At 42.2% G+C, this 12,757-nt stretch overlaps 1 protein-coding gene across 1 annotated transcript; it reads left to right on the forward strand.

The window, feature by feature from the left end:
* The first annotated feature begins 1,220 nt into the window (after nt 1-1,220).
* gpib (glucose-6-phosphate isomerase b) lies at nt 1,221-9,654 on the forward strand. The gene is made up of 18 exons (XM_020079606.2): nt 1,221-1,416; nt 1,617-1,707; nt 1,894-1,962; nt 2,159-2,278; nt 2,380-2,463; nt 2,562-2,708; nt 3,413-3,484; nt 3,579-3,623; nt 3,723-3,776; nt 4,266-4,326; nt 5,431-5,474; nt 5,616-5,768; nt 5,918-6,047; nt 6,251-6,327; nt 6,941-7,069; nt 8,206-8,281; nt 8,505-8,571; nt 9,226-9,654. Exons 1-18 carry the CDS (start codon nt 1,298-1,300, stop codon nt 9,347-9,349), a joined length of 1,662 nt encoding a protein of 553 aa, XP_019935165.2. The 5' UTR covers nt 1,221-1,297; the 3' UTR covers nt 9,350-9,654.
* The last annotated feature ends 3,103 nt before the right edge of the window (nt 9,655-12,757 follow it).

The following is a 12,757-nucleotide window of genomic DNA, read 5'->3' on the forward strand; positions in this document are numbered from 1 at the left end:
TTATCTGTATCATTACTTTGTTTGATCCATTCAGGTAATTTCATGGTGATTTCCATCTCTGATCAAATCTCTTACACAAGTTGTTATTGTTACGGTTTTCCTTTTCTGTCTTCCTCTTTTAAAGTTTTGTCGCCCCCTGCTTTGTGATGACGAGTATTACATCCTGTGCTCCGTATTTTGATGAACGGCCGTTGGGGGGCGTAGGTCTGCACAAAGAGTTAAATGACAGAAAGAAACTGCTTACACTTCCTGTCAGTCACATTAGTGGTAGAATGACACATGCAGGCAGAGAGACAGAGGAAGCTCCAGTTGCCCTGAGTCAAAGTAACTTGATCACTTCATATGTACTTGCACATGGAAGATGATGTGCACAAAATAAAGCAGCGAGTTATACAGTATGCAACACTGTAGGGATTTTTAATTTTTATGATCTGGAGTTTTGTCTTTAGCTCAGCTGTGTCTCAAAGTATATATAAAGTTAAATTCTAATGTATTTTGTTCTTCTTCCCTTTTGAATGTTTCAACACATCACTCTGACTAAACATTAATGGACCAATGACGAAAAACAATTATATACAACTCAGGAATTCAAGCTTCAGTCCATGCAAACACAAGAAGGAGGGTGTGTCAGTCCTACGTCCCACTAATTGCAGAATCTTTGGGCCTTTGATATGGAAGATTGGATATAGAATTATGACCACAAAGATATTATTTGAATGAACTTCCAATTGTACCTTACCATATCAATGATAGTCTGAGAGTTGGTCATTTATATGTTTTTTTGGTTGAATGTGTCCTACATTATTATGCAACTTCAGTACACATACACATACAGCAGTGTTTGTATGTGTATCTGTCAGAAATAGTGTGTTTCAGACAGATTAATAATGAATACAAATGACCTGCAGTCTAGTGGTCTATAGTCAAATCAAGTCCAGTTATATATATGTATACTGTATATTTATATCACATCTTCATATGACAGGCGTAGACTCAATGTGCTTCATGATACAGAGCAAAGATACACGACAAATACAAGACATGACTAAACACAAGGGTGTTGGAGTCCTGATAAAACTGTCGTGTGCCCCTGCCAGGAGTTACGTGCACTATAACCATGAAGGACAGTGTGGAGGTGTGACAAGCACATGTCCTGAGTATAGTGTGTCTCTTGTAGGAGGGGCTACTGTGGATCTGGACAGGACACCCTTCAAAAAGCTCTCCCTCTGACCCACTCGCTCCAACTCAGCCTGGCTTGTTGAGCACAGCGGAGCACAGCAGACCCCCTCTGGACATCATGGCACTCACACAGGACCCCAACTTCCTCAAGCTGCAGGAATGGTACACAGCCCACGCCCTGCACCTCAACATGAGGCACATGTTTGAGGCCGACAAGGAGAGATTCAACAAGCTCAGGTATACATCCTATTCAAATAATGTGAAAATGCAGCATGTACAGAGCCACTGAGCATGATGTCTATGTGTTAATTTGTCGTATAATTGGTGTGATTCCTCTGATTCAACCAGAATCACACAGTTTGTCCAATTTTACAGTTTTGATATTTAGAAAGAAAACCTTCTTATCCCATCACTGATGTTGTTTGGCGTTTGCACAGCCTCACACTGAAAACTGAAGATGGAGACATTCTTCTGGACTACTCCAAGAATCTGGTCACAGATGATGTCATGAAGATGCTGGTTGATCTGGTAAATTCCTGTTTATCTTAATAATTCAGGGCTTTTTAAATGGCAGCGCAGCTTGAATTAATAGCTCCCTTTGATCGTCCTATTCATCTCACTCATAACTCCATCTTTAGTCAAATTTAATTTGAAGCTTTGGTTGCCAGTTAGAACAAGGTACTGTGAAGGACTAACATGTATCGTCTTCTTCAGGCCAAGTCCAGAGGAATTGATGCTGCAAGAGAGAAGATGTTCAAAGGGGAGAAGATCAACTTCACTGAGGTGCTCGTTGTTGACCACATGTCTGCTGTAGCTTGACAGTGGTTGTCTCCTTACATGTATCCTAGTGTGATATAATAAAACCACCAAGCGGGCATTTTACACCACATGACATTAAAACCTACACATGAGTTTCATTTTAGTTTGTTTGAAAGCGAACATTGAATCAGTGTCTGTGTTTTATTGTGTGCATGTGCAGGACCGCGCTGTGCTCCATGTGGCTCTGAGGAACCGCTCCAATACTCCCGTCATGGTTGGCGGCAAGGACGTGATGCTCGACATCAACAAGGTTCTGGAGAAGATGAAGGGCTTCTGCCACGTGAGTCAAGCACAGCACCAGCTTTGTTGCAGGTTTCAAGGAAAGTGGAGATGAAATCCAGTTTGATACCATTTGTGATGATCACGTTCATCTGTCTGCAGAGAGTCCGCAGCGGTGAATGGAAGGGCTACACAGGAAAGGCCATCACAGATGTTGTTAATGTCGGCATTGGAGGATCTGACCTTGTGAGTGTTTTACTGCTCCACACTTTTACACCCACGCACAAATTCGTTCATGTGAGCTGCCCAGCGCAGTCTGTTCAGAAGTGTACCTTGACATGCAGGGCCCCCTGATGGTGACTGAGGCCCTGAAGCCTTACTCTAAGGGCGGACCTCGTGTGTGGTTTGTGTCTAACATTGACGGAACGCACATCGCCAAAACCCTGGCGCACCTCAATGCCGAGACGACCCTCTTCATCGTCGCATCCAAGGTAGATTTTCATTGGTATTAAATAAATCACAAATACACAACAACAAAAATCCTCACTCATCATAATATAAATAAGCAAATAAAGACAAAATGTAAGACAACTAAACAAATTATCAGTAAATCATACAGCACACCTTATGCCACAATAATAGTTTCCACAATCCTGATACAAACTGGACCTATCTAAATTGTAATGCATTCTTTCATATTAGTCTATCCTTTATATATTTCAATTTATGGTTATACTGTAAGAAAGGTCTGATGAAATTGTCCATTTTTTAGCCGTCATCTGTGGCAAAGAGGCAGAGCAGATTTCTGAAAGTGCACCACATTAACTTCTAACATTTACACAAGCAGTTTCACAGAAAATCAAAGTTATAAATTAAGTTTCCTTTCAGTCAGATGGATCTGGCTGAGCTCAAAGCCAGGAAATGCTCGGCCCCAGTTAATAAAGTTTGTGTTATGTCAGATGACATTTACTATTTTTGACACTAGCCACTCAGATTTGGCACCAGTGAGGTGTCACTGTGCATCTATTCAAGAGAATTAAAGAGACCTGTTTTATTAGTAAATAGAAATAATGTCCCATTGCAAGGAAAGCCTATAATGTCTGTTTTACACACAAATCTCCAGCATAAGTTCATGTATGATATTAGTATTTTGTATGTATCTATGTATTGTGTTTACCTGAATGTCCTTCTACAGACATTTACCACCCAAGAGACCATTACCAACGCTGAGTCGGCCAAAGAATGGTTCCTGGAACACGCCAAAGATGTGAGTGCCCGTAGAAAACAGCAAAGTAGATACTGGACTTCATTTACAGCACATTCTGTATGTCCTCTATCTAATCCTCTGCATATTTCAACAGAAAGCTGCTGTTGCCAAGCACTTTGTGGCCCTGTCTACAAATGCTGTAAGTCACAACCCACACGATCAGAGGCTGAATCCTCCCTCTGTCTCTCTCTGCTCCCAGCCAGCCTGACCTTCATGCTCTTCTCTCTCTCTCCCTCAGCCCAAAGTGAAGGATTTCGGCATCGACACAGAGAACATGTTCGAGTTCTGGGATGTGAGTGCTAGCAGCAAACACTGTACTATCATCACCCCTGGTCTGTGATGGGCCTGAAGGCAGCAGCTATAAATAAATAAGCCTTTTGACCTGTGAAGTAGGTGCAGGGACAGACGCTCGTGCACAGCAGCTGCTGGGAAACCAGAAGCCCCTCTCCTCAGACACAGTTATTATTGGTAGCAACCTTCTCTCTTGCAGAGGTCACTGTAAAGGCTGGGTTCTATCAAAGGTCAGGGAGCTGCATTCAGTTACATTGTTGGTATTTAAAGGGTAACAGCTATATTATGGTCTTTATGACACAGAGAATTTAAATGCACAGAGTACTAAACTGCTCATGTTCTGCTGATTAATGATAGAAATACTTGTGGCTTACATTTTAGTGCATTGTAGTTACCATCACCTTTTATGGTGCACAAAGCTTGTTACTCCCGTTTAAAAAGGACTTTTGAATGAGGCACATTCAATGTTTCTCTTTGTTTTCTCTTTTAGTGGGTTGGTGGTCGTTTCTCCTTGTGGTCTGCAATTGGCATGGCCATTGCCCTGCACATTGGTACGTACAGTGAGAAAATACACTTTTGTGCCTCTCAGTCTTAGAATGAAAAAGACACCAGCAATTCATGCATCATACCTCTAATATCAAAGATGCTGAAGGGACATAAGAAGAAGAGTCTGTTGCTATAGCAGTGGCTCTTTGAGGTTGTGCTTGGACACAGTAGTGCTCAATACTTTAGTCAACGTGCTAAAAAGACAATGACAGTAAAATGCTGATTTGTAGCAGATATAACATTCACCATGTCCACCCTCTTAGAACATCTCAGTGCTATCGTGCTAATGATGGTGCTTGATGTTAAGTCAGGGGATCATCAAAGTTATTATAATGCTTATGATCAAATCTCCAAAGGAACAGAAATCTATGAGCAAAGATTTGGTGTTAATTATCCAATAGTTGTGATAGTTGGACCAACCACTGCTGTCGTCCTTAGATCCATGCTGCTAGCACACTGTATGTTCTGACTCGCTAGTTGTGTTGAGTAGAATTTAGGTTTCCTTAGATTTATAAAATAAGCACAAAAATTAATGATAAGTTCACAGAATTGATTTTTACTCTGATAAATGGCCATCGGTAGCTTAAGATAATGAGACATCCGACATTATGTAACTGGAAGATCTTTACTTTTTTGTGAAATTCTGCACATTCACGAGTTACAGGCTTCAATAAAAAGTATTATTATTCATACTGAAATTAGTTTTCCTATTCTGGGTGTTATAAATGGTACCAAAAGTCTCACCCAATAGCAGCTATACCGTCCATGATGAAAATAATTGAAATGTTATTGGCATGTGCTAAGTGACATCTATAATCTAAAAGTCTCCAGCATTGTCTCAGAGCATGATGGGAGACTACACCCATCCAACCCCAACACACTACAATACAACACTGGATGGTTTCTGTACAGCTCTACTGTACACATGTACCACTGAGCTCTCATTCACTTCATGAAGTCCAGTTTACTAAAGCGAACTTGGTGTTAAACCCCTTATAGGGAAAAAAAGAACATTGCACACATTTAATTTGGCTTTAGTAACTATACAGGAATTAATTTTGCTGATAAAAAGTTTTTCAGTTCACTTTTCTCTCTCCTCTCCTCATCAGGCTTCGACAACTTTGAGAAGCTTCTCTCAGGAGCTCACTGGATGGTGGGTGAAGCAGGATGAGATGATCACTAATAGCTTCACTAACCCACTGTTCTAAAAACAAATATTTATATGCTGCATCCTGCTGTAGAGAAGAGACACAGAATACATGAATGTAAATCAGCCTCACTCCTTCCCCTGCAGGACAACCACTTCCGCACCGCTCCTCTGGATAAGAACGCGCCTGTGCTGCTGGCTCTGCTGGGCATCTGGTACATCAACTTCTTCCACGCTGAGTCGCACGCCATGCTGCCCTACGATCAGTACATGCACCGCTTCACTGCCTACTTCCAACAGGTCTGACACCTCCGCAGGCATCTCAGGTCTCTGTGTGGGCCTTCACTTTGACTTGTGAACATAGTTTGATGGACAGAGCGACACTTTGTCTGAGATAATCGGAGATAATTTAATGTCTGAGAATCATTTGATGCGTTTGTTTACTATAGGGAGACATGGAGTCCAATGGAAAATATATCACTAACCAGGGAGCGCGTGTGAACTACCACACTGGGCCAATAGTGTGGGGAGAGCCAGGAACCAATGGGCAGCATGCGTTCTACCAACTCATCCACCAAGGTATAATCAGCAAAGACAAAGGTTTAATATCAGAATCATGGAGGTGATTCAGTTATTCAGCGTTCCTGGTATTCACCAAAAAATCATTTTACTATCCTTCTGTTATCTCTTATCCCTGTTTTACCAATAGCCTTGCTAAGTGGTTAGCCTCATGCTATGAGTCTGAATGAGTCTTTGATGCAGTGTGACTGTGTTCACCTCAGGAACACGTATGGTGCCCTCTGACTTCCTGATCCCTGCTCAGTCCCAGCATCCCATCAGAGACAACCTGCACCACAAGGTATCGCTGCACAGACTTAACTTAAATATATACTTTGGCACACCAAACATTGATTCAGTTTCCTTGCTCGGGGGAGTTTTGTTTAATTGGATGGTGGAAAAACTCCAGATACTGAAAGCACTGAAAGCACAAAACAGAATGTTTATACGACATAGTCAAGATGTTTCCTGAATTATTTAATCATGGTCTGCACAACATCTTCTTGTGATCTCAAAGGAATTTTAGGCCCAAAATTGTGATTTGTGCTGCAGCAGTGGTGTGCACATGTTAAAGCATGTGTATTAATGACCTGGAAAACCTGAGGAATACATACTTCTAAAGGGATCATCACAAAGGTCACAGGCTGTTCCACCGCAAGTGCCAGCTGGAGTGTTCATGTGCTCCAAGAGCAGTGATCTGATTCCTTCAGTGCGCTGACGTTTTTGCTGACAAATATAACTTAGTATGTTTTATTAGTTTAAGAAATAGTAATTTGCATAACTCAATATCTGAAATGTAGAACGCCAATATATTTTACAACATAGTCTAATGCCTTGCATAGATGACATCACTCACTGTACAACATACAGTGCACTGCAGTGTGTCTGAAGGTGTGTGTTTGATGGGACCGTAGATCTTGCTGGGCAACTTCCTGGCCCAGACCGAGGCTCTGATGAAGGGTAAGACCACAGAGGAGGCCCGGGAGGAGCTGCAGGCCAGCGGCGTGAGTGGAAGTGATCTGGAGAAGATCCTGCCTCATAAAGTGAGTCGAATCAAGAGACAATGACACATGACCGAATGAATGGTTTTCATAAGAATCATAAGAAACCTTAAACCTAACGCAGCTGTTTTACCTGAACAGCTACACTGACGGTACAATGACTTGAAATAGTGAGAATGGTGCCGACTTCATTCCCATGTTGCCAACACCTGTTCTTGCTCTTTGTGAAACTATGATAAGAAGGTCAAATCTCCTGTGACACAAGCTCGAACTTGTCGTCTCTGCTATTCAGTGGTTTAAACTGCTAACAAGATCATTTAGAACAAGCTGGAAGTAACTACAATTCATTGAAATCATTGAAGCAACACAATGTAAATTGGTTCTGTCGGGCTCTGTGTCACAGTGGTTTTAGTGTAGAGAAAAATAAATGTTTGTCAATGTGAGCATTGACTGCGTAGCCCCACTCACTCACTTACCACTGAACTGAAACACAACATATTACCCACAATCCCTGGCTTCCTGAACTAGAAGAGCTGCTGCTGTAACAAAAACACCAAACTCTGTTTAGAATTCTTCACATTATAAAAGTGTCCTTGTTGAATATTGGAGATAAATACTAGTTTTTCATTCTGAGTCTTTTTAACTGATCTACAGTTCAGCATTGCTCTTGAACCATCAGTAGGTTCCACAATTCTCGCAGGAGATCGTACCCCCTCTCCAAAGTTACTTTGAGAAAGAACAGACGTTCAGGATAAGAAGTGGGAATAAAAGCAGCACCACTTGATCTATTTCAAGACAGTGAACCATCAAACCAGTTTTGAAGCTGCTATTTTAAGGTAATAAAGTTTCCTAGTGTTGAGTGGAGCCCTTGGCCTATTAACAGAATGAATCACCACATGTGGCTGCAGAGGGCGCTGTTGTTCAGTAAACGTACCACGGTGTTGCTTTAAACCTGACCTTGACATTAAGCAATCATCTCATGTTACTATTAGAAAAATAATCATGAGGATGAGGAAGTGCAGCCATCAAACTGGAGAAAGTAAGCACAGGAGCTGGTGCCCTCCAGAGACCGTGAACTCACACAGTAATCCAGATTGATGAGGATGAAGAGGATCTGTGATGATGACATGCTCACTGCAAACTGAGTATAGTGAAACATGTCTCCTGGTTCAACACAGGTGTTCCAGGGAAACAGACCAACCAACTCAATCATCTTCAAGAAACTGACACCGTACACACTTGGAGCTCTGATAGGTAAATATATATGTATATACAGTCTATGGTAAAGACCAATTGTTTGTTTCTCATGACTCATTATGAGGCTTCTATTATGAGTCTTATAAGTTGGTATCTGGGACAGTAAGGCGAGACAATAGTTTATGTGCTGTGCAGCACCGTTGTGTTACCTGAGAAATACAACTACAAAATAATGGTAACATGTTTGTTGTAATAACCATAATTCTGTCTTGTCTCATAGCGATGTATGAACACAAAATCTTCATCCAGGGTCTAATGTGGGAGATCAACAGTTTTGACCAGTGGGGGTGAGTTTGGTTTTTGTTACATCTACTGGTTTATGGAGCAGCTTTCTCATATTCAAGCTGTGCAGCCAGGATTATTTGCAGCAGTTTGCAAAAAAAAAAAAAAATATGTCTAAAAGAATTATCCACAAGAGATCTGCAATATTTCCATTTGCCATGGAAACAACCTGGATTTGAATATTTCACTGAGCACCACATATTTTACTTTCAATGATGAGTTGGAACAAACTGATTCAGATGTTACTGTATATACATGCAATACTGCTAGAAAACATGGAATATGATGGTTTAATAGCCACTTATGGGGGAAATGCTAAGATGTTAAGGAGAAACTGCGCGAGCTTGAATAAGTAAAGGTACGTAACTGATTCAGGATGCATGATGATTGCTGAAAAACCAGTGCCCTGCTTTATATTTTCTAATCATACACCTCAACTGTGAAGTCATCTCTAAAATGTATATTTTGAGGAAGAAAAGACCCATGACCAACAGAGTGATTAAAACCCTCACAATGTTGTAACTATCCATTTCTGATTGAGCTCCTTCATATCCTTTGAGCATCTACGTCACTGACCCCCTCCTCTCTCGTCTGTCTGCATCCGCACTCCTCCTCCCTCCTCCTCCCTCCTCCCCCCTCCTCCCCCTCTTCATCATCAGAGTTGAACTGGGCAAACAGCTCGCAAAGAAGATCGAGCCCGAGCTCAAGGACAAGGCAGAGGTCCACTCCCACGACTCCTCCACCAACGGACTCATCAACTTCCTCAAGAAGAACTTTTCCTGAGCTGAGTCACAGTCTCCCCCTGTGACGTCCACTTTACTCCACAACATTAATCAGGTTCATGAGCTGCGTGAACAGGAGAGTCACAGAAGCAGCCTCCCACACAGGGGAGCAGCAGCACTCTGTGTGTTGCAGCCTCATTATTGATATCATGTCTCCAGTGATGTTTTTTTTCTATGTTTGTTACAGTAGTTTATCACTATGAGGGAAAAGCTTTTTGTATTAGAGTGTTGTGGATGGACATTTGAAATATGCCTCTCCACTGTCACAAGAAATAAAGGTTCTGGAATAAATATCTTCACACAATACTCTGTGTCTCACGTGCACACAAACACAAAAACATAAAAGAGCCCAGGCCTTAATGAGCCTGTTTGAGTAATATGCCACTAGATGGCAACGATGAGTGAGATTTAGTTACTAGGAGCAGCTATCTCCCATCTACCCAGTGGAACAAAGGGTCAAAGGTCAGTACATCTGCGATGTTCCTACCCACAAATCCCCAGACATCATCCATTAAGAGAGAAAAACAAACAGCATCTGGACTCTAAGGCGCTCTATGCTGGCACCACATTTAAACACTGATATTATCAAACTGAATTTACTTCATGTTTTACTACCGTTGTGCCAAACATGGCGTGTGAACTTCTCCTATAAACATGAAAATCACACGGTACAAGGAACTAACAGATCTGGGTGTACAACATGTGATGCTGTTAACCACAAAGCACCAAAAATATACCTCACCGTCTTTTTATTCTCTTCATACTCGCTGCCGGGTACAATTTCAGTGTGTATAAGGACAAAGAGAAAGTTTAGGAAAAAAAAAATCCTAGATCCCCAGACACTGCTGGGTTTTCAATGCTGTTGCCAGGCAACAACTTTTCTTCATATTTAACTTGTTCTTTTCATCTGTGGCTTGGAAACAAGATACAGAGGAAAGTGAGTTTGACTGAGGACAGGGAGCCTCTTCACAGTCAGTGTCAGGGTGATGAAAATGATGAATCCAACTGTCCAAAATAATCTATATTGCATCTCTGAATGAACTGCACCTGCAACTGACCAGAACCAACTCCTGAGTTGTGATGTTGGAGTAAACAGGCGGTGTGTCAGCATGAGGAAATAAGTGATCAGGACCTGCCATGGTTCGTTGGAAGAATCGGACAGCAGCATGAAAGCATGAAAAAGCCTCCGTGTGCGTTCTTGAGATGTTTGTCGGACAATGGCATCGCATACGCTCACATTCCTCTTCATGCTTTATTGGTTGGGACTGTCAGTCACTCTTTTCTCCCCGCCTCTCTGTCCTGTTATGGAGCTGCCCCTCTGACTCGATCGGGGTCCCAACCTGCCTCCGGTGCGGTGGTTGCTATGACAACATCACCCCCCTGCCACTTTTTTGACTGTGCTGTCCCAAGTTCATAGCCGTGTCAGTCAGACAGGGTTAGGGACAGGGTTTAGGAACCGACTAACTACACATTGATGCTAAGAAATGATGTGAATTTTCTTCCTGAGTTTGTCCTCCACTCATTTGCATTCATTGTGCCGTGCTGGAGGCAGTGTGAGTGTCAACAAGCTCGGAAAGTTGGCCTCAGAGGTGGAGGAGCAGCCCGCAGGTCGACAGCCAGTTTGGATTCTCACTTGAATTTGTATTTATAATGCACAAATCTACTATCTTCTCCTCCCAGGAACCTTCAGGGAAAATACTCTCTAGGGCTAAACAGTAGCTGTGCAACAACATGACATACAACACACAGTTTTCCCAATATCAGGCCCACTGGATGGAGCCTCTCAAGTTCCAAGTCTGTGGTCTGAGGCTGCCATTGACAGCAGTGACACAGCAACCCTGCAGGCTGTAGAAAAAAAAACAGTCACCAAGTCAAGCTCAGCCTCATTTTTTCCCACGACTACTGGAGTTATATAAAGATTAACTTAAGTACGTGGGCAGAAGTTGTCACACTGCAGCATAGGAAGCCAGTAGTACTCCCTGGAGGCTGCAGGGGGCTCTAGCTGACCCCTTGCTGCTCCATGGCCCCACTCAGTATCCACAGATCCCATTAAGCTGCATCCATCTTAAAACACATTTTTGCTGGGATCCATGTGGAAATCAAAACACATTAAGCCTCCATGCCCATTAAAACAAAAGAATATGGATTTTGCTTTACAGCTCCCATGGTAACAGACCTGTGAGCACCTGGTAAAGGGAAAACAACTTTAGAAATAACCTCAAGTAAGAAAAACATAGCATTTTACTGTTTTGATAGAAAATATCACATTATAAAATATGTGCATTTCTCCTTTGTCTAAGATGTGACCTCACCATGCAGCCAGAGGTTTTCTTTTAGCGCCTAAACTTTGTGAAACTAGCAGACAGCTGGACTTGTTTGTGCTCCTGGGAAACAGCTTCGGGTCACATATCTTCTTATCTGTGTGGACGTTTCAATACTGAGCACATCCACTGCTTTTTTTTTCGTCTATACAGCCTCTCCTGAATCTGCAAAGCTACAGATATACTGACCAACATCTGGCTCTTATTCAGCAACAAAAAAACAGAAATCCTCCCACACTGGAAACCGCCTGTGTTGTTCTGCTGGTGATAAGAATATATCAAAACGTTCGGACTGAGAGTGACAGTTGGTATCTCACATTTTTCAGATCAAGGCTGTTTCTGGCTGTGGAGACATATTTGGTGTCAGACAGGGCTGATGTGTGTTTCTTGATGAGGGTATTCTTTGTGCAGCAGTGGACAAAGAACACACACATGTCTTAACCTTTGCAGTTGTTTGAGGCTTTTTGATGAAAGTGAGTCAGATGAGAACGTTTTCTTCGTCTTCAAGACCAATAGAAAATTTAATTCCGTCATCAACAAGTGAATAAATCACCTCCTCATTTTTACTGACAAAAATGGATAATCACTTTACTCTATGTAGCACCTGAATAGTCTGTTATGGTTGAAAGATTCACCTTCATGCCGATAACTTAGCAACCAAGCCACATACTGCTGCACTTCAGTCATGAAAGGGAACAGCTACATATATTTTTTATGAGATGGGATTTTGATTTATTTTGATAGGGAAGAAAAAACAGGGAGAGAGTGGGGAGCTGGGTTGGAATCGAACAGGAAGACTCAGTCCTCCATACATGGAACACAGATCAGGTGAGCTATTTGCTGCCCGGGGGTCTGTTTTTTATATATATCTGGCAATGTAATACTGTTGTCTAAGGTGTACTCCTCCTCTCGCCCAATGTCAGATTGGCTCCAGCCCTCACCTCGACTCACAGAGGATAAGCACTAGAGAATGGACAGATGGATGGAGGGACAGACAGGGATAGACTCCCATAAAGTTGGGAGGCTCATGAGAAAATCAGCAGAGACATCCAAACCATTAGACTTGGCCACTAAGATGTCTGCCATCT

Source organism: Paralichthys olivaceus, chromosome 1 (assembly GCF_024713975.1).
Source record: "Paralichthys olivaceus isolate ysfri-2021 chromosome 1, ASM2471397v2, whole genome shotgun sequence".
In the NCBI taxonomy this organism is placed as follows: Eukaryota; Metazoa; Chordata; class Actinopteri; order Pleuronectiformes; family Paralichthyidae; genus Paralichthys; species Paralichthys olivaceus.